The following is a 21,562-nucleotide window of genomic DNA, read 5'->3' on the forward strand; positions in this document are numbered from 1 at the left end:
GCGCCCGCGTGTCCCAGCGGAGAGAATGGGAAGGCGATTTCCACCCACGGCGGAGCGGACTAACGAGCTGCGCTATTAGCGGGGGCGATGGCGCGGAGAGCACCCCCCCCCCCCCACCACCGGGACCCTTCTGTTAGCGTTTCGTCAGCCAATTATCGGCGTCACCCGGGCGAGGCTGTGGCGGTGGTGGCGATGGTGGGCGGTGGTGCCCGCAGACTTGGGTTAGTGCCGTGGGGGGGGAGTTGGGGTGTGGGGGAGGGGTTTTTGGAGGCTTGGAGAAGTCGTTAAAGGTGACGCCTCATTAGCCACGTGATGAGACCCTGTTATAGGGTGCACGTGCGTGTGTGTGCGAGTTCGTAGCTGTGCGCTGTGCGGCTTGTGATGGGAAAGTATTCGGTGTGTTTTTTGAGTTCCTGCAAATGTGTGTGTGTGTTTGTGGGGAGCGGTGGTGTCGCGGTTAGCGCGCTGCGCTACGAACCCGGCAACCTGGGTTCGATCCCGCTCACGGCCAACGCCAGTGACGATTATCTGAACCGGTCCTGGGCCTCCCCTAGGTTGACTGAGCCTGAAATGAGTAAATACTGCCAGTAGGGAGACAAAGGTGGTCGGACGTGGCTCTGACCACACCACCCCGTCGTGTATCGTTCCGGCCTTTATAGGTGCTCGCTAACAGCACAGTCTGTTAAGACGATACGGGGGATCTTTGTCTTTGTGTGTGTCTACCGCAGGCGTGCAGGCGTATTGGAGCGAGGTGCTGCCCACGGTGTCCGGGCAGTGTCCGAGCCCCGCGCGCGTGGCCGCAGCCGTGCTCGAGAACAACGCGGCCGGCGTGAGCGCCGCCCAGGAGTGGGACGCCGAGTGGAACAACCAGGGGCTCGCGTCCCGACTCACCCCGGAGGTGAGCGGGGGGGGTGAGCGAGTGGGTGAGCGAATGGGTAAGTGGGTGAGTGACCGAGCGAGTGAACCAGTGGATGAGTGCGTGGGTGAGCGGGTGGGTGAGTGGGACGCCGAGTGGAACAACCAGGGGCTCGCGTCCCGACTCACCCCGGAGGTGAGCGAGTAAGTGGGTGGGTGAGTGGGTGAGTGGTTGAGTGGGTGAGCGGCTGAGTGGGTGAGCGGGTGAGTGAGCGGGTGAGTGAGCGGGTGGGTGGGTGGGTGAGTGGGTGGGTGGGTGAGTGGGTGGGTGAGTGGGTGATTGATTGAGTGAGTGAGTGGGTGGGTTAGTGGGTGGGTTAGTGGGTGGGTGGGTGAGTGGGTGGGTGAGTGGGTGGGACGCCGAGTGGAACAGCCAGGGGCTCGTGTCCCGACTCACCCCGGAGGTGAGCAAGTGAGTGAGGGAGTAGGGTGGGTGAGTGAGTGAGTTTGACATAAGTGAACGTGTGTGTGAGCGTGTTTGTTTCTATGTGAAGGGAACATACCTCGTATCCCCACATGACTGTCTCTCTGCGCACACTCACTGACTCGAGCGTACGCGTGTGTGGCTGCGTGTGCTTATGCGTGTGCGTGAGTGTGTGCGTTTGTGCGTGTGTGCATGACTGTGTGCGTGTGTGCGTGTGTGCATGTGTGCATGAGTTTGCGCGTGTGTGCGTGTGTGCATGTGTGCATGAGTTTGCGCGTGTGTGCGTGTGTGCATGAGTGTGTGCGTTTGCACGTGTGTGTGCGTGCGAGCAGGAGTACCGTTTGCGCAAGCGCGAGCGCCTGCACAAGAAGGTGCGCGAGCAGTTCCGGCAGGCCGTGACACGAGGGCTCGCCGACCCCGTCTCGGCGATGGGGGTCACGGCGGGGGTCCTGCCGGGGGGAGGGGGCGCCCCTGCGGGGACGGCAGCGGTCAAGGGGTCCCGCTTCGTGCACACAGAGAAGCTCATCTTCACGCAGGTTCGTGCGTGCGCGTACGGATGTGTGTCGGTGTGTGCAGGTGTTTGTGTGTGTGTGTGCGTGCGCTAATGGGCATCAGCCCCACCAAAACTAAGCACCTGCCTGGGTATTTTGTACCATCGGACACTCCACCCCCACAACTCCCAATCGGTGATGGGGCAGTTGTGGAGAGAGTGGAGAGTTTCCCATACCTGGGCAGTGTGCTCATGACCGGCTCCGGTTTAACAGTAGAGGTCTCACTCCGAATTAGTCGAGCGGCAATATCTTTTCATCGGTTGCGTAACGCTGTGTGGAAGCTACCTGGTCTGTCGCTCCGCACGACGGTTCAGGTCTCCTTGGCCACGGTCATTCACTCCCTTCTCTACGCTTGCGAAACGTGGACCCCCCTAATGGAGCATCTTCGCCGGTTAGAAACATTTAGGCTGGCCTGCCTACGATCCATCCTGGGTTTAACCAGTCTGGATTGTGTGAGGAGCTCAAAAATCCTTGAAAGATCTGGGCAAAGTCCCATCGGTGAGCTCCTCCGGCAGGCAAGGCTGCGTTAGCTGGGTCATGTAGCCCGCATGCCCAGCCACCGCATGCCTAAACAGCTTTTGTTCGGCCGCATAGAGGGGGCTAAACGGGCGCGGCACGGGCTAGAGAAGAGATGGAGTGATGTGGTACAGGAGGACGTGAAGCTGAGTGTACTTGCTGATGACTGGTACCAGCGGTGTCAAGATCGGCCTCAGTGGAAGAGGCTCGTGAAGGACGCTACTGGGCAGTTGGAGGCAGTCGCCCTCCAACATCAACGGAGGGCGGAAGAGCGACGCTCACAACAACGAGCGGAGCGCCGGGTGGCTAAAGCACAGCAAGTTGGCACAGTAGGGGGCACAGGTGGTGCATCAGCCAGTCATCTCGGTCATCTCGGTCATCTCAGTCAGTCGACCCGTGACACCTGGGTCTGCCCCGTGACCTCCTGCCAGCAGGCGTTCGACACTTCACATGGCCTCAAGGTGCACATAGCCTGGCACAAGCGTCGTGGTGACGTCACCGCCACTTAGTGGCGAATGGCGGTTGTTGTTGTTGCTCATGGACAACATCGGTGACGCATATTTGAGCTGATCCTCGGCCTCCACTAGGTCGACTCAGCCTTAAACGAGTACCCGGTGCGGGGTGTCAACATGAGAATTTGAGAGACCAAGGCGGCGGGGAGTTGTGCCGGTCACCTTGTGTGCCGTTCTAACGGTGCTTGCACCAACAATCTGTTAGAGGCTATATGGGGCATCCCTGTCTTTTTGTGCGTGCACGAGTGAGTGCATGTTCGCGGGTGTCTTTTTAACATTAGTATTGTTTATCCAGGAAAACCTCGGCAAGTCTCATTGCCAAGAGGGTATTGCCAAGTTTTCACAGTCGGGATTCCAACAGAGTAATATGCGGTGTCGTTCTTTTCAATTTGACAAATTTTGGACTGTTAAGCCGGTAGACAACGACCAACTCCTGTCCGAACGACGTCGCGGGATCTTTAACGGCCACCTCTCAGTGGCGCGCGGCATTCTCGCGGCTACTACGCACCGCAGTAATCACCGGGGCGGCCGGCGGATCCATCCGCACAGTGAGCGGCGATGTTGCACACGCCTGCGTGCGGTGTACGTGTGTACGTGTGTATCCATACGCGCGCACGCACTCCACGCGCGGGGCTTTAGCTGGCGCCCGTGATTTGACACCCGTTCCCGTCTCGGCTGCCGCAGGAGCAGGACAAGCCGGAGCTGTTGGCTTCTCCTCCCGGCGATCGCCGCGCCGTCAGCGAGGACACCGAGCAGGTGCGGCGGCACCGTCGTCACCGCCAGCGGCACCGTCGCCACGGCCGTCTTTGTTTTTGTCTTCGCCGTCCGCCGCCACCGTTGTCGTCAAATTTGCGCTACCATTGCTACCTCCGCCGTTAGCGCCACCACCATCGTCATCATCGTCACCGTTGTCATCATCGCCATTTCCGCTACCTTCATCGCCATCATCATCAGCACCAACGCCATCATCGGCACCACGACCTTAATCACCGTTGTCGTCGTCGTCATCGCTACCGACATTATCACCACTACGATCGAGCCCACTGCCGACCACACCATCATCACCACTGTCATTGCCGTGGTCATCATTACCATCATTACCATCATTACCATCACCATCACTACCACGACCGTCATCAGCATTGCCATCACTATCACCTCCACCACCGCCGTCACCATCACCACCACAGTCATCTTCACCACTACCATCGTCATCGTCATCACTGTCCACATGATCGCCATCACCACCGCCGCTGTGATCATCACCGCCACCGTCGTCATCGCCGCCATCATCGCCACCTCCACCGCCCCGTTTGCCCGTGCAGGATGTGCAGGCGGGGCGAGCGAGGGAGGCGGAGGAGCTGCAGGAGCGGCTGCAGCGCACGGCGGCGCACGTGGAGGCACTGGAGCTGGATGCACGGCGGCTGCGAGGGGGATTCACGCAGGCAAGGGCACGCACACACACACACACACGTACACACACACGCGTACACGCACGCACACACACACACACGTACACACACGCACACATACACACACGCATACACACGTACACACACACACACGCACACGTGCACACGCACACGCGCACATGCACACACGCACACACGCACACACGCACACACGCACACGCACGCACACACGTACACACACGTACACGCACACACGTACACACGCACACGCACACACGCACACGTACGCACGCACACACGTACACACGCACACACGTACATACGTACACACAACACACACCCGCGTACACACACGTACACACGTACACACACGCGCACACACACACGCGCCCACACGCACACACACGTACACACACGCACGTACACACGCGTATACACGTGTACACACACGAACACGCACGCGTACACACGTACACGCACACATGTACACACACGTACGCACACACGTACACGCACACACGCGTACACGCACACACGCACACATGTACACACACACACGTACACACGCACACATGTACACACGTACACACACACACACACGTACACGCGCACACACGCACACACGTACACGCACGCACACGTACACGCGTATGCAGCACACACGTATACGCACACGTACACACGCACACATGTACACGCACACGCACACACGCACACACGTACACGCACGCACACACGTACACGCACGCACACACATGTGTACACACGCATACACACACACACACGGACACACAAACGTACACGCACACACAAATGTACACACGCGTACACAGCACACACGTACACGCACATATGTACATGTACACGCACACATGTACACGCACGCACGTGTAGTGGGTTCAACCGAGCCGCACTCTTAGACTTGGAGGCAGCGCATTTAGTTAGTTCCAGCACAACGGGGAAACTACTTCCCCTTTAACACGACAACAACCTAGGGCGGTGAGCACCCTGGCTAACTACACTGGTTCCCGAGTAACTATTAACTCCGGACCCGGGATCAACAACATCCTGCCCGGCTCCACATGCTGGAAGACTCGCAGAACGGAGATCCGATAATTGTTTTTTTTACCCTTCTATCTGGCAACAAAACTGACACCTTTTTTACAAGGAGTCATGTTTGCATAGACCACAATACCTGCAGCCATAATGCAAACAAAAAAACATAACTCTGATAATGTATGCACTGTCCTTGAAGTTGATTGGTCCACACCCGAGACAGCTTTCCTTAGAGCCTAGTCTCACATGGGTTGGACCAGATGACGCCAAAAGGCGCATAACTCAAAGACAATGCACCATCAGAGTATGAGAGCTCGGGGTAAGCATTTACACCATTGGAACCTCATTTGCAAGTAAAAATATGATAATTGATTTTTTACCCTTCTATCTGGCAACAAAACTGACACCTTTTTTACGAGGAGTCATGTTTGCATAGACCACAATACCTGCAGCCATAATGCAAACACAAAAACATAACTCAACATAACTCTGATAATATATGCATTAGTGCATATATCAGAGGTGGGACAAAGTCATTGTTATGCAAGTCACAAGTAAGTCTCAAGTCTTTGCTCTCGAGTCCCGAGTCAAGTCGAGTCAAAGATGAGGCAAGTCCAAGTCGAGTCTGAAGTCATCAAAATCATGACTCGAGTCTGACTCGAGTCCAAGTCGCATGACTCGAGTCCACACCTCTGGCATATATTATCAGAGTTGTGTTTTTTGTTTGCATTATGGCTGCAGGTATTGTGGTCTATGCAAACATGACTCCTTGTAAAAAAGGTGTCAGTTTTGTTGCCAGATAGAAGGGTAAAAAAACAATTATCATATTATTTACTGGCAAATGAGGTTCCAATGGTGTAAAGAACAGAGATCGCCGACGAAGTGTTTTTTCCCCGGGACGGATAACCCCGATCCCTCTCGGGACTCGGCTTAGATTCTCTCCGGCGTGGCCGGCTCCGCCCTTGGCCACGCCCCCCTTCCAGAACCATTAGGAAGATCCAGGGTGTTCTACCCACGTGATCCTAAGAGCCCCCTGTCACTCAAACCGGTCACGTGTTCTCCCGGGTCAACCAGAGTGCCATGGCCTCACACGACCTTCCCCTAAGGTCGGCACCCACACACCGTGTCCTGTAGGGCCGGCACTGCACTTACAGCGTGGTGCCATCCAGCGATGTCACTCCACACGTCTCAACAAGACAAAGACAAAGATTCCCCGTATAGCTTTAACAGACTGTTGGTGCAAGTGCTGTTAGCGAGCACCTGTCAAAGCCGGCACGGCACACGAGGGGGTGGATGGCCAACACCACGCCCGGCCGCCTTTGTCTCCCCAGTGGCGATGCTTTTACACATTGCACTAGGTACTAATTTTAGTCTGAGTCAACCTAGGAGAGGCCCAGGTACCCATTCAGATAATCGGTCGCCGGGTTCGTAGCGCAGCACGCTAACCGCTACACTACCGCTACACACACGTACACACGAGTACAACAACAACCGCCATTCGCCACTAAGTGGCGGTGACGTCACCACGACGCTTGTGCCAGGCCATGTGCACCCTGAGGCCACATGAAGTGTCGAACGCCCGCTGACAGGAGGTCACGGGGCAGACCCAGGTGCCACGGGTCGACTGACCGAGATGACCGAGATGACTGGCTGATGCACCACCTGTGCCCCCTACTGTGCCAACTTGCTGTGCTTTAGCCACCCGGCGCTCCGCTCGTTGTTGTGAGCGTCGCTCCTCCGCCCTCCGTTGTTGTTGGAGGGCGACTGCCTCCAACTGCCCAGTAGCGTCCTTCACGAGCCTCCTCCACTGAGGCCGATCTTGACACCGCTGGTACCAGTCATCGGCAAGTCCACTCAGCTCCACGTCCTCCTGTACCACATCACTCCATCTCTTCTCTAGCCCGTGCCGCGCCCGTTTAGCCCCCTCGATCCGGCCGAACAAAAGCTGTTTAGGCATGCGGTGGCTGGGCATGCGGGCTACATGACCCAGCCAACGCAGCCTTGCCTGCCGGAGGAGCTCACTGATGGGACTTTGCCCAGATCTTTCAAGGACTTGTGAGCTCCTCACACAATCCAGCCTGGTTAAACCCAGGATGGATCGTAGGCAGGCCAGCCTAAATGTTTCCAACCGGCGAAGATGCTCCACTAGGGGGGTCCACGTTTCGCAAGCGTAGAGAAGGGAGGGAATGACCGTGGCCGAGAAGACCTGAAGCTTCGTGCGGAGCGACAGACCAGGTAGCTTCCACACAGCGTTACGCAACCGATGAAAAGATATTGCCGCTCGACTGATTCGGAGTGAGACCTCTGCTGATAAACTGGAGCCGGTCATAAGCACACTGCCCAGGTATGGGAAACTCTCCACTCTCTCCACAACTGCCCCATCACCGATTGGGAGTTGTGGGGGTGGAGTGCCCGATGGTACAAAATACCCAGGCAGGTGCTTAGTTTTGGTGGGGCTGATGGTAAGGCCCCACCTCTTAGTGGCACGCTCCAGTCTCAGCAGCAGCGTCTCCAACTCCTCTTCTGAATGAGCAGCTATTACCAAATCATCGGCATACATAACGTGGTTGACCAATAGGGAGCCATCCCTTGATCGCACCCGGGCGTCGATCAGCCTCCCATTATATCTGTACCAAATGGTAATTCCTCCGGTACAGCTATTGAAGGCTTCACGAACTACGCAGTCGAAATAGATGTTAAATAATGTGGGAGCCAGAGGATATCCCTGTCGCACCCCAAGGTGTACAGGGAAAGGCTCCGACTCCCGGCCACGTAGTTTTACCCGGGCCCGCTCACCATCATGAAGGTCCTTAATGATCGTGAGCAGAGGGTCAGGGACTCCGAAAGCACGAAGAACAACCCAGAGCCCCGTCCTACTGATGGTATCATAGGCCTTGACCAGGTCAATAAAGCAGAGATGTAGGTCTTTTTGGAATTCCCTACACCTCTGCTGTAGCAGACGGACAGAAAATATGGCATCTGTGCAGGACCGCCCTTTCCTGAAACCGCATTGGGGCTCCGCAAGCCTCTCCTCAGCGTGCCTAGCAAGGCGATGTTGAATAATCCTTGCCAGGACCTTACCCGGCACACTGAGGAGTGAGATGCCCCTGTAGTTGTTACAGTCGGTACGGTCCCCCTTCTTAAAGAGGGGGACCACCAGGGCATCCTTCCAGTCCTGCGGAACCCGTCCAGTGGTCCAGACTGTTGTTATGATGTCATATAGGGCAGTCTGTGCACAAACGCCACCCTCCCTCAGCATTTCGCTTGGGAGATCATCTCTGCCCGGTGCCTTCCCTGGTCTCAGACTCCGGATCGCCCTCAGTACTTCCTCAACAGCTGGTACCTCAGCCAGCCACTCACAGGGGGTGACCTCTTCCAATATTTGAGGCACCGCAGCCTCAGCAGGGTTATCCCCACTTTGTGCCATGATGTTTTCCTGGCTGAGAGATTTTCCCTCCCCCAGGACCTCACAGAAATGCTCAGCAAATCTGCAAACCTGTCCCTGGGGGTCGGAGATTGGATCACACGAGTACACACGCACAAACACACACATACGTACATGCACACATGTACACACACGTACACACACGTACACACACGTACACACACGCTTACGCATGCACAGCACACACAAATGCACACGCAGATGAGACTTGCACATCCATTTGCACGATTGCGCACACACACGCACACAGTCATCGTCTATGTGACCGCGTGAGATGCATGCTTGTGTGTCTCTGTGTACTTGCTAGGAAGAAGAATCTAGAGTCTTTATTTAGACTGCAGGAGGAATCCGATGAGCTATAAAGTTCTTTCTCATAGATGTCCAGTAGGCGCGGGTCATCGAGTTACAACAACAAACAGTACAAAAAAATTGATAGCAGTGCAAAGTAGAGAAAAGGTAAGAGGGTGGTATTGCACTGTGCTACGAATCCGGCTTCTCGAGTTCAATACCCACTTACAGGCAACCTTCAGATATTCTGTAGTTCGATTCGGCCTTAAATGAGTACCTGGTGCGGTCTGGTGAACATCAGAATCGGGATGACAAAGGTGGTCGGGCGTGGTGCTGGCCACCCACCCACCCCCTCGTGTGCTGCGTCGGCCTTCATTTCAGATGCCTGTGAACGGCACTTGCTCCAACATTCTGTTCAGGCTGAACTAAACTAAACTTCTTATTTTACCAGGCAAGGCCCACCGAGCTACATTGATCTTTTTTGAGACACGGCCTGGCCACAAATGATAACTCAACGACGTGGCTTATTGCGTGGACATTTATCATAGCAGCCAAATGCTCCAAAACGCATGATGTTAATTGTACATGCGGAAGGAAAAACCGGAGGTCCCGGAGAGAACACACAAACTCCAAACGTAGAGCGGGCGTCAGGGTCGGGATTGAACCCACGCGCGCTCCTGCATAACAGTGCGAGGGGGGAGTTAACATCTCCCCGTGTCCGTCAGGTGGAGGAGGAGCTGGGGGCGAGTCAGCAGGCCCTGGCCGAGCACCGAGAATCTTTCCGCGTGCGCAAGGCGACCCTTGACCTCCTGCCCGACGCCCACAACAATGCTGCCAAGTTGCAGGTGACTCCCCTGACCCCCCCCACCACCCCCCTACACCCCCACACCCGCCCGCCCCCCCGCCCCCCCCCCCTGACCTCTGCTTTCTCACCTCAACCAATCAAGGGTCAAGTGACGGAGCCGACCATCTCTATTGTGTGTATGTGTGCGCCTGTGTGTTTGTGTAAGTACGCGTGTTTCTCTTTCTGCGCGTGCATCTCTGTGCGTGTCTTAAGTGTGCGCGTGTGTATCTCTGCGCGTGGTGCTGACCTCCCCACCCCCCTTCGTGTGCCTCGCACTTGCCCCGACAGTCTGTTCAAGCCGTACGGGGGGGATCTTTGTCTTTTTGTATGCGTGTGGTGTAGGCGGTGGTGGAGAGCAGTGCGAAGAGAGTGCTCGCCCTCACCGCTCAGTGGGAGTCGCACCGCTCTCCGCTCGTGCAGCAGCTGCGAGAGCTCAAGGAGCTGGGACTGTCTTGCCAGGTGAGTCCGTGAGCGTGTACCTAGCCTGGCACAAGCGTTGCGCTTACAGCGCCGTCGCTCAGTGGGCGGTGCCGCTGGGTGGGTGTTGTTGTGGGTGTGAGTGGAGCGGTGGCGCAGTGGTTAGCGTGCTACGCTACGAACCCGGTGACCCGAGGTCGATTCCCGCTCACGACCAATAATAGCGGCGAATATATATGAACCGGTCCTGGGCCTCACCTAGGTCGACTCGGCCTTAAATGAGTACCTTTTGCAGTATGTTAACATCAGCAATCTGGAGTCCAAGGTGGCCAGGCGTGGTGCTGGCCTTACCACCCCATTGGGGGACGTTTCAGTCTCGCGGACAGCACTTGCCCCAACAGCCTGCTAAAGGCTACACAGTGGATCTTTGTCTCTTGTATCTCCGCGTGCGCGTGCAACTGTGTGTCTGTGTTGCCGCGTGACTGTGTGTCCGTGTGACCGTTTGACTGTGTGTCAGTGTGTCAGTGTGTCCGTGTGTCTGTGTGACCGTTTGACCGTGTGTCAGTGTGTCAGTGTGTCAGTGTGTCAGTGTGTCCGTGTGTCCGTGTGTCCGTGTGTCCGTGTGTCTGTGTGTCTGTGTGTCTGTGTGTCTGTGTGTCCGTGTGTCCGTGTGTCCGTGTGACCGTGTGACCGTTTGACTGTGTCAGTGTGTCCGTGTGTCTGTGTGTCCGTGTGTCCGTGCGACCGCGTGTCTGTGTGTCCGTGTGTGCGTGTGTCTGTGTCCGTGTGACCGTGTGTCCGTGTGGTGTTGCGACCGCGTGTGTGTGTGCGCATCTTCCTGCAGGAGGCATCGTCTCGGCGCGTGGCCCAGATTCGCGAGATGAGGGTGAAGATGAAGAGCACGGCCGAGGAGGTGCGCAACAAGGAAGACCTCCACCGCCAGCTGGTACGTGCACACGTGCGTGCGTACTGACATCACGTACTCGTGTGCGTACGCACACACATTTGTCTCTATGCGAGGCTGTGGGTCTCTGTGGATCTGTGGATGGGTGCGGTGGTGTAGCGGTTAGCGCGCCGCTCTACAAACCTGTCGACCTGAGTTCGATTCCCGCTCACGGCCAACACCGGTGACGATCAATCTGTACTGGTTCCGGGCCTCTCCTAGGTCGACTCATCCTCAAACGAGTACCTGGCGAGGTGTGTAAACATTGCCACCGGGAAGACAAATGCGGCCCCACGTGGCGTTGGCCACCCACTTCCTTGGTGCGCCGTGCCCGGCACTTGCCCCGACAGTCTGTTCAGGTAGTAGGTTTTTACCCTTTAAACTGGTACAAAACTGACACCTTTATACAAGGCATCATGTTTGCAATAACCGCAACACAAGCAGTCAAAATGCAAACAAAAAGAAACAACTCTGATAATGGTAATGATATGCACTGTCCTTGAAGTTGATTGGTCCACACCCGAGACAGCTTTCCTTAGAGCCTAGTCTCCATTAGGTGTTGGACCAGATGACGCCAAAAGGCGTACAACGGGAGGGGCGGCGGGGGGGGAGGGATCGATGCTGTTCGTTGAACTTCTTTCGCGTCTCCACGTTGCCAGCCGTGCTAATCGGGAAGTGCGGAAACTCCCGCAGGCCTCCGACTACGAGTCGATGCCGAAGGACGTCGCGCGAGCGGCCTACACCCAGCGCATCCTGGAGATCGTGGCCAACATCAAGCGGCAGAAAGAGGAGATCGGCAAGGTGGACCCCTCCGACACTCCTCCTCCTCCTCTCTCCCCCACGGCCTCGGCATCCCCTCTTCCTCCCGTCACCCCGGGCGTCTCGTGCGTGTCTTGTGGGGGAGGGGAGGGCGGTCCGCGGCTCGACCCGTGGCGAGATGTTAACTACCTCGCCTGGTATACAGGAGGTTGCTGGTTTCAATCCCGACACCGAAGCCGCCTGTGTGTGTTTGGAGTTTGCGTGTTTTCCTCGTGGTTGCGTGGATTTTTCTCCGGGTCCACCACGTTCAGAATCGACATCGCGCGTTCAGAGCCATTTGGCTGCTGTAAGTTTCCACACGATGATGAGCCACGTGACCGTGTACGTGCGTGGCGGTTGGCGCGTTGCACTACGACCCCGACTCACGGAGACCCATAGACTCGCGTAGAGAGCCACTGGAGCTTTGCACTTTTAAATCATCATCTATATTGATAACTCATTTCTGTAGAATAGATTTGTTTTTGTTTACTTTGCCTGGAGACTAACAATGCCCATCGACTTGCATTGCTCAAATACTAACTTTACCCACAGACTAACATTGCCCATAGACTAACATTGCTCATAGAAAAGCATTGCATACGTGCAGACATTACAGACCCGTAAAAGATTTCGCACTCGGTGGCAAAAGGTTTGCGCGCAGACCGAGGCGTTCTGGGGTCAGCCTGGGACGAGACCCCATTAAGTTATTTCGGAGGAAGAGGGAGGAGGAAATTCGAGTGGTCGGCACTTGAAAGGAGGAGTCTCCATCTGCAGGATGCCACCAGCGGGGGGGTTCCCGGGTCCGGATGGTTTTGCCGCGTGCGCGCGGTTAAACTTTAGTGGGGAGCAGATGTTGCGGCGAAAACCGTGGCCGCGGTTACTTTGGTGTTCACCCGGGGTTGAGGCGGCACGGCCGCGAGATTGACGCTTCACAATTACGCCGCTGTGGCCAATGCCTCGCAGCGAGAAGGACCCCGGGTTCAATCCCCGGCCTCGGCGCCATCGTTTGTGAGAATAGGCCACTTGCGTGCTGGCGTCGCGACGCAAATAATTTGCCAAATTTGAGCGCAACACGGCGGGAGGAGGACGAGGAGGGAAAGCAGCAGCAGCAGCCGCAGCCACGTGGTGAACCGGGCAACGACAGTTCCGCAGCCACCCACGTATACTAAGATGTTCTCGGCTAATTAACGAGTGCGCTTGTCACATGCGGGGAGGGAGCCGGAGCACCCGGAGAAAACGAGGGGGCAACGCTGCCCCATCCAGGTGGGGGCAGGCACCTCCTCGCCGCCCGCGGAATGGGGAAGTTTCACAACGTTTCTGTGATCCACCAACCCTCGCTTGCCCGCCCCCCCTCACCACCACTGTACGCTAATTATCGCCGCCTCCTGCGTGACCCGTGGCCCAGGTCACCCTGGTCTCTTTGAGTTCTCACTCTGGTTGAAACAAAATCAGCTTGAACTTAAAACTCGGGAGTGCGATTTTATCGTGGCTCGAAGGGCTGACGGGCGATGTACGTTAAAGGCTGTACGGGGGATCTTTGTCTTTGTCGTGCCAAGGTGCTGGCTGATACCCGTGAGGTGCAGAAGGACATCAATGGGCTGGCTGGAAAACTGGAGCGCACATTTAGCGTTACCGATGAGCTGCTGTTTAAGGTTTGTCATGGGGGGAGGGGCGTGTGTGTGTCCGTGTGTGTGTGTGTCCACGTGTGTGTGTCCATGTGTTTGTGTGTCCGTGTGTGTGTGTGTCCATGTGTGTGTGTGTGTCCGTGTGTCTTAGAGGTGGGGCCTTACCATCAGCCCCACCAAAACTAAGCACCTGCCTGGGTATTTTGTACCATCGGACACTCCACCCCCACAACTCCCAATTGGTGATGGGGCAGTTGTGGAGAGAGTGGAGAGTTTCCCATACCTGGGCAGTGTGCTTATGACCGGCTCCAGTTTATCAGCAGAGGTCTCACTCCGAATCAGTCGAGCGGCAATATCTTTTCATCGGTTGCGTAACGCTGTGTGGAAGCTACCTGGTCTGTCGCTCCGCACGAAGCTTCAGGTCTTCTCGGCCACGGTCATTCCCTCCCTTCTCTACGCTTGCGAAACGTGGACCCCCCTAGTGGAGCATCTTCGCCGGTTGGAAACATTTAGGCTGGCCTGCCTACGATCCATCCTGGGTTTAACCAGGCTGGATTGTGTGAGGAGCTCACAAGTCCTTGAAAGATCTGGGCAAAGTCCCATCGGTGAGCTCCTCCGGCAGGCAAGGCTGCGTTGGCTGGGTCATGTAGCCCGCATGCCCAGCAACCGCATGCCTAAACAGCTTTTGTTCGGCCGGATCGAGGGGGCTAAACGGGCGCGGCACGGGCTAGAGAAGAGATGGAGCGATGTGGTACAGGAGGACGTGGAGCTGAGTGGACTTGCCGATGACTGGTACCAGCGGTGTCAAGATCGGCCTCAGTGGAGGAGGCTCGTGAAGGACGCTACTGGGCAGTTGGAGGCAGTCGCCCTCCAACAACAACGGAGGGCGGAGGAGCGACGCTCACAACAACGAGCGGAGCGCCGGGTGGCTAAAGCACAGCAAGTTGGTACAGTAGGGGGCACAGGTGGTGCATCAGCCAGTCATCTCGGTCATCTCGGTCAGTCGACCCGTGGCACCTGGGTCTGCCCCGTGACCTCCTGCCAGCGGGCGTTCGACACTTCACGTGGCCTCAAGGTGCACATGGCCTGGCACAAGCGTCGTGGTGACGTCACCGCCACTTAGTGGCGAATGGCGGTTGTTGTTGTTGTGTGTGTCCGTGTGTGTGTGTGTAAGTGTCGGAAACGGTGGCGCACTGCACTGCGAACCCGGCGGCCCGAGTTTAATTTGTGCCTGGTGTGGTGTGTAAACATCAGGGAAGTCAAGGCAGCCGGGCGTGTACACTCACATGGAACTCATAAACTCACATGGAACTCATCGACTCACACGGAACTCGTAGACTCACACGGAATCCATAGACTCACACGGAATCCATAGACTCACACGGTACTCATAGACTCACACGGAACTCATAGACTCACATGGAACTCATAGACTCACACGGAACCCATAGACTCACACAGAACTCATAGACTCACACGGAACTCATAGACTCACACGGAACTCATAGACTCACACGGGCCCCAAAGACTCACACGGAACTCATAGACTCACACGGAACCCATAGACTCACACGGAACTCTTAGACTCACACGGAACTCAGACTCACACGGAATCTATGAGACTCACACGGAACTCATCGACTTACACGGAACTCATCGACTCACACGGAACTCATAGACTCACACGGGCCCCATAGACTCACACGGAACTCATAGACTCACACGGGCCCCAAAGACTCACACGGAACTCATAGACTCACACGGAACCCATAGACTCACACGGAACTCTTAGACTCACACGGAACTCAGACTCACACGGAATCCATAGACTCACACGGAACTCATCGACTTACACGGAACTCATCGACTCACACGGAACTCATAGACTCACACGGGCCCCATAGACTCACACGGAACTCATAGACTCGCACGGAACTCATCGACTCACATGGAACTCATAGACTCACACGGGGCCCATAGACTCACACGGAACTTATCAACTCACACGGGGCCCATAGACTCACACGGAACTCATAGACTCACACGGAACTCATCGACTCAGATGGAACTCATAGACTCACACGGAACTCATCAACTCACACGGGGCCCATAGACTCACACGGAACTCATAGACTCACACGGAACTCATCGACTCACACGTAACTCATCGACTCACACGGAACTCATAGACTCACACAGAACTCATAGACTCACACGGGTCCCAAAGACTCACACGGAACTCATAGACTCACACGGAACTCATCGACTCACACGGAACTCGTCGACTCACACATAACTCATAGACTCACACAGAACTCATAGACTCACAGGGAACTCATAGACTCACACGGGTCCCAAAGACTCACACGGAACTCATAGACTCACACGGGGCCCATAGACTCACACGGAACTCATAGACTCACACGGGCCCCATAGACTCACACGGAACTCATAGACTCACACGGAACTCATAGACTCACACGGAACTCATCGACTCACACGGAACTCATAGACTCACACGGAACTCATAGACTCACACGGAACTCATCGACTCACATGGGCCCCATAGACTCACACGGAACCCATAGACTCACACGGAACTCATAGACTCACACAGAACTCATAGACTCACACGGAACTCATAGACTCGCACGGAACTCATCGACTCACATGGAACTCATAGACTCACATGGAACTCATAGACTCACACGGAACTCATAGACTCACACGGAACTCATCGACTCACACGGAACTCATAGACTCACACGGAACTCATCGACTCACACGGAACTCATAGACTCACACGGAACTCATAGACTCACACGGAACTCATAGACTCACACGGAACTCATCGACTCACACGAAACTCATAGACTCACACGGAACTCATAGACTCACACGGAACTCATCGACTCACACGGGCCCCATAGACTCACACGGAACCCATAGACTCACACGGAACTCATAGACTCACACGGAACTCATAGACTCACACGGAACTCATAGACTCGCACGGAACTCATCGACTCGCATGGAACTCATAGACTCACATGGAACTCATAGACTCACACGGAACTCATAGACTCACACGGAACTCATCGACTCACACGGAACTCATAGACTCACACGGAACTCATCGATTCACACGGAACTCATAGACTCACACGGAACTCATAGACTCACACGGAACTCATAGACTCACACGGAACTCATAGACTCACACGGAACCCATAGACTCACAGGGAACTCATAGACTCACACGGAACTCATAGACTCACACGGAACTCATCGACTTACATGGAACTCATCGACTTACACGGAACTCATAGACTCACACGGAACTCATAGACTCACACGGAACTCATAGACTCACACGAAACTCATAGACTCACACAGGCCCCAAAGACTCACACGGAACTCATCGACTCACACGGAACTCATAGACTCACACGGAACTCACAGACTCACACGGAACTCATCGACTTACATGGAACTCATCGACTTACATGGAACTCATAGACTCACACGGAACTCATAGACTCACACGGGGCCCATAGACTCACACGGAACCCATAGACTCACACGGAACTCATAGATTCACACGGAATCCATAGACTCAACGCCGCGGCGTTAGCGCTTGCGGCCGCTACGCCGTCGCCACCATCGTCGGCCTCACCGCCGCCCGGCTGTGCACATGTGCGACTTGCTTCCCGTATAGGACGCCAAGAAGGACGAGACTGCACGGAAGGCCTACAAGCACCTGGCGGCGCTTCACGAGGTGAGGCCGCCCTCGCCCCGCTCGACGCAGCAACGCCTCGCTTGACGCGGTAGAAGCTGACACGGTGCTGACAAGTGCCATGGCCACGAGATGTTAACTCCCTCGCCTGGTATGCAGGAGGTCGTGGGTTCGATCCGGAGCCTGCCACCTGTTGTCTGTTTGGAGTTTGCGTGTCCTGCCCGTGGTTGCCTGGATTTTTCTCCGGCTCCTTCCTGTTTTCCCCTCCACGTTTAGAATCGGCTGCAAAACATTTCCGCCGTGATGAAAAGCCACTTCGTTGAGCTATCATTTGTGATGGTCAGGTCGCTTCTAAAAAAAAGAGCTAAACAATCTAGCTCAGTGGGCCTTGCCTGGTAAAATGAAAAACTGTTTTCTTTTTAACAGTTAACTTTAATTTCCACGGCGCCTGGACCTCTCCGGCTCGTGAGACCAGGTGGTGCAGTCGCACGACCTGCACACTCCATCGCTACGCCCCACTGGATGTAAAGATGCATTGATTCATCATGGTTGAAGGGCGTTTGTCCCCTGGTTAATTTAGACTAAACCAGCGCACGCCACGTGGAGCTCAGCGCGGTCACTCGCCGTTTGCCACGAACCTGGCGACCCGGGTTCGATTCCCGCTCACGGCCAACACCGGTGACGATTATCTGAACCGGTCCTGGGCCTTCCCTAGGTCGACTCGGCCTCAAACGAGTACCTGGTGCGGTGTGTAAATATCGCCACTGGGGAGACAAAGGCGGCCAGGCGTGGTGTTGGCCACCCACCCCATCGTGTGCCGTGCCGGCCTTCATAGGTGCTCGCTAACAGCACTTGCCCCTACAGTCTGTTATGGCTATACAGGGGAACTTTATGTGTGTGTGTGTTTGTGTACGTCTGTGTGTGTCCGTGTATCCTTATGTACGTGTGTCCGTGTGTGTGTCCATGTATCCTTATGTACGTGTGTCCGTGTGTGTGTCCATGTGTCCTTATGTACGTGTTTCCGTGTGTGTGTCCGTGTGTGTGTGTGGTGTCTCTCCCATCTCCCCGCTCCCGCTGTGGGTGAGAAGAATTGCGCTCAGCTGATCCACACGATCGAGGATACGGGCGCGGTGATGCGGGAGATTCGCGACCTGGAGGAGCAGGTGGTGGCTGCACACGTGCACGGGGGGGGCGTGCGTTCACGTCGCTCACACCGCTCACACACACACAGCTCACTTGCTCTCACACACACAGCTCATTCACACGCACACAGCTCACTCACTCGCACACAGCTCACTCACACCGCACACACACACACAGCTCACTCGCTCACACACACCGCTTACTCGCTCACTCACACACACACACTCACACACACAGCTCATTCACACGCACACAGCTCACTCACTCGCACACAGCTCACTCACACCACACATACACACACAGCTCACTCGCTCACACACACCGCTTACTCGCTCACTCACACACACACACTCACACACACAGCTCACTCACACACACACACTCACTCACTCGCACTCGCTCACACACACACAGCTCACACACACACAGCTCACTCACACACACACACAGCTCATTCACACACACACACACAGCTCACACACACACACACAGCTCACTCACTCGCATACACACACAGCTCACTCACACACAGCTCACACACACACACAGCTCACTCACTCACTAACACACACACAGCTCACTCACTCGCACACACACACAGCTCACTCACACACAGCTCACACACACACACACAGCTCACTCACTCACTAACACACACACAGCTCACTCACTCACACACACAGCTCACTCGCTCACACCGCTCGCACACACTGCACGCCCTCTCCCTGCTCGGCACACGCACGCCGCTTGCACGCAAACACGCACCCCACCCAGGCATGCAGGAGGGGGCGCCGCTGCCACAGCTGCTGCTCGGAAGCTGTGATTGGCTCAGAGCCACAACCCCTCAGGGATACGGTGACGTCTCACCCAGGTGCTGCTCGCTAACAGCACTTGGCCCCATCAGTCTGTTAAAGGCTGTGCGGGGGATGTTTATGTTTGCCTTTTTATTCCCTAGACATTGACACGTATTCGCTTGCGTGCGTTTCCGCGCGTGTCGTTCTCGCGTTCCCGCCTTGAAGACGGAGCTGGAGCGGAGCAAGAAGACGCTGTCCAACCTGGAGCGCATCGTGGGCGACCTGCGCGCCATGCAGCACGAGAACAGCCTCCTGGGCGCACGCATGCACAGCGCCTGAGCACCCGCACAGCACCTGATGAACGCCCATGCGGGGCCTGCACGGTGCCCGCACGATGCCTGCACGGTGCCTGAGCGTCTGCACAGTGCCTGGGCGCGTCCCCCGTGCGTGACTGTGCGTGACTGTGCGTGCGCTCGCACAGTCGGTCACGCTTCTGCAACCCGCTCACGATTCACAGCCACGCACAAAGAAAAAGATCCCCCCCCCCATATAGCCGTAACAGAATCCTGGGGCAAGTGTCGTTAGCGAGTAGCAGCACCTATGAAGGCCAACACAGCACACGGGGGGGGGGGTGGGTGGCCAGCACCACGCCCGACCGCCTTTGTCTCCCCACTGCTGATGTTGTTTACACACCGCACCAGGTACTCTTTTCAGGCCGAGTCAACCCTAGGGGAGGCCCAGGACCGGTTCAGATAATCGTCACCGGTGTTAGCCGTGACTGGGAATCGAACTCGTGTCCCCGGGTTCGTAGCGCGACGTGCTAACCGTTGCTCCACCGCTCCCCATAGCCACACGTACGCACACAAACACACACGCACACAAACACACACGCACACAAACACACACGCACAAACACACACCTGTCTAACGCTTCCCTCCCGTCCCTTACCATCACCGCCACTGCCTTCTTATCTCACTCCAGGCTCTCAATGCCCCTTTTCTGTCTTCCTCCTTGCTTCCACCCGCCCCGCCCACCGCTCACTCCCCCCACTCCCTCCCACCCTGCCACCACTTCCCAGTCACAGCCACTGCCGCTCCAATCTCTCCCCCCCCCCTGCTCCCCCCCCCGCTCCCCCACCCTCTCTCATTAGCTGGCATCTATCTCAGAGTTGGTGGATCACCCGAGGATGGGAGTGGTATCAAATGATCGCTCGGTGCGTCCTGTTGCTCGTCCCCCGGCCGAAGCAATTGGCGGGGGACCTCCGCACGCGTCGCCCGCGACACAGCGCGGAGCCGGGCTCCGTGGAGATAACCGCACCGAAGATGAACTGCCGCAGCCCTCTCGGACAGATAAACGAGCAATTGGACACGCGGGCGGGTGGGCGAGCGGGTGGGGCAGCGGGCGGGCGAGCGGGTGGGCGAGCAACTGGGTGAGCGGGCAAATGGCTCCACAGCCCCGCTTCTGTCACGCCGTGGTCAGGGGAGATGGGTGGGGGGGTTGGCGCCGTTCTTGGTGAGCGCGATCCCACGCCATGTTAAGAGGATTCACGACGCGCGCACGCACGATGTAAACAATGGAAGCGAGAAATAAAGAAGCGGAGGAGGAGGGAGAGACGCGTGCAGGCGAGAGCGTGGAGCGTGTGAGCTGAGTGAGGAGCGTGTGAGCGAGATGGGGGGGGGTGTGGGAGACGCGCTCGCGATGTGACGGCGCAGCGCCGAGCGACAACGCGATGTGACAACTCGGTGCGGGCTGACAACACAACGGTGACAACACAACGGTGACGACGCGAGTGCGGCAACGCAAGTCGGTCGCCACAACAGAGCGCAGCGACAGCACGGGGCGTGGTGAGAACGAGGCTGGGAACGCCGCACGGTGCCTTGGCGGAGTTTTGTGCGCCTCGCGAACCCGGCGACCCGAGTTCGATTCCCGCTCGCGGCCACCAACACCGGTGACCATTATCTATAGCGGTCCTGGGGCCTCCCCTCGGCCGATTTGGCCTGAAATGAGTACTTGGTGCGGTGTGTAAACATCGCCACTGGGAAGACAAAGGCGGCCGTGCGTGGTGTTGGCCACCCACCCCCTCGTGCGCCGTGCTGGCCCTCATAGGTGCTCGCTAACGGCACTTGGCGTGTAAACGTCATC

General features: G+C 56.5%; 1 protein-coding gene across 3 annotated transcripts in view; it reads left to right on the forward strand.

Moving 5' to 3' along the window:
* CCDC22 (CCC complex scaffolding subunit CCDC22) overlaps nt 1-20,520 on the forward strand; it is a 31,170-nt gene extending 10,650 nt beyond the window's left edge. Inside the window, exons 7-19 of one of the 3 annotated variants that reach the window (XR_013639696.1) lie at nt 729-898; nt 1,672-1,875; nt 3,603-3,674; nt 4,244-4,363; nt 9,845-9,964; nt 10,306-10,422; nt 11,225-11,326; nt 12,017-12,124; nt 13,678-13,773; nt 17,465-17,524; nt 18,571-18,645; nt 19,645-19,862; nt 20,505-20,520. Coding sequence is in view for 1 of the 3 variants with exons in the window: in XM_078874064.1 (XP_078730190.1) it covers nt 729-898; nt 1,672-1,875; nt 3,603-3,674; nt 4,244-4,363; nt 9,845-9,964; nt 10,306-10,422; nt 11,225-11,326; nt 12,017-12,124; nt 13,678-13,773; nt 17,465-17,524; nt 18,571-18,645; nt 19,645-19,758 (1,358 nt within the window). In the remaining 2 variants the exon portion in view is untranslated. The other 2 variants (XR_013639695.1, XM_078874064.1) reach the window with 2 other exon arrangements.
* The last annotated feature ends 1,042 nt before the right edge of the window (nt 20,521-21,562 follow it).

The sequence above is a fragment of the Lampetra fluviatilis genome, chromosome 38 (assembly GCF_964198595.1).
Source record: "Lampetra fluviatilis chromosome 38, kcLamFluv1.1, whole genome shotgun sequence".
NCBI classification, from domain to species: domain Eukaryota; kingdom Metazoa; phylum Chordata; class Hyperoartia; order Petromyzontiformes; family Petromyzontidae; genus Lampetra; species Lampetra fluviatilis.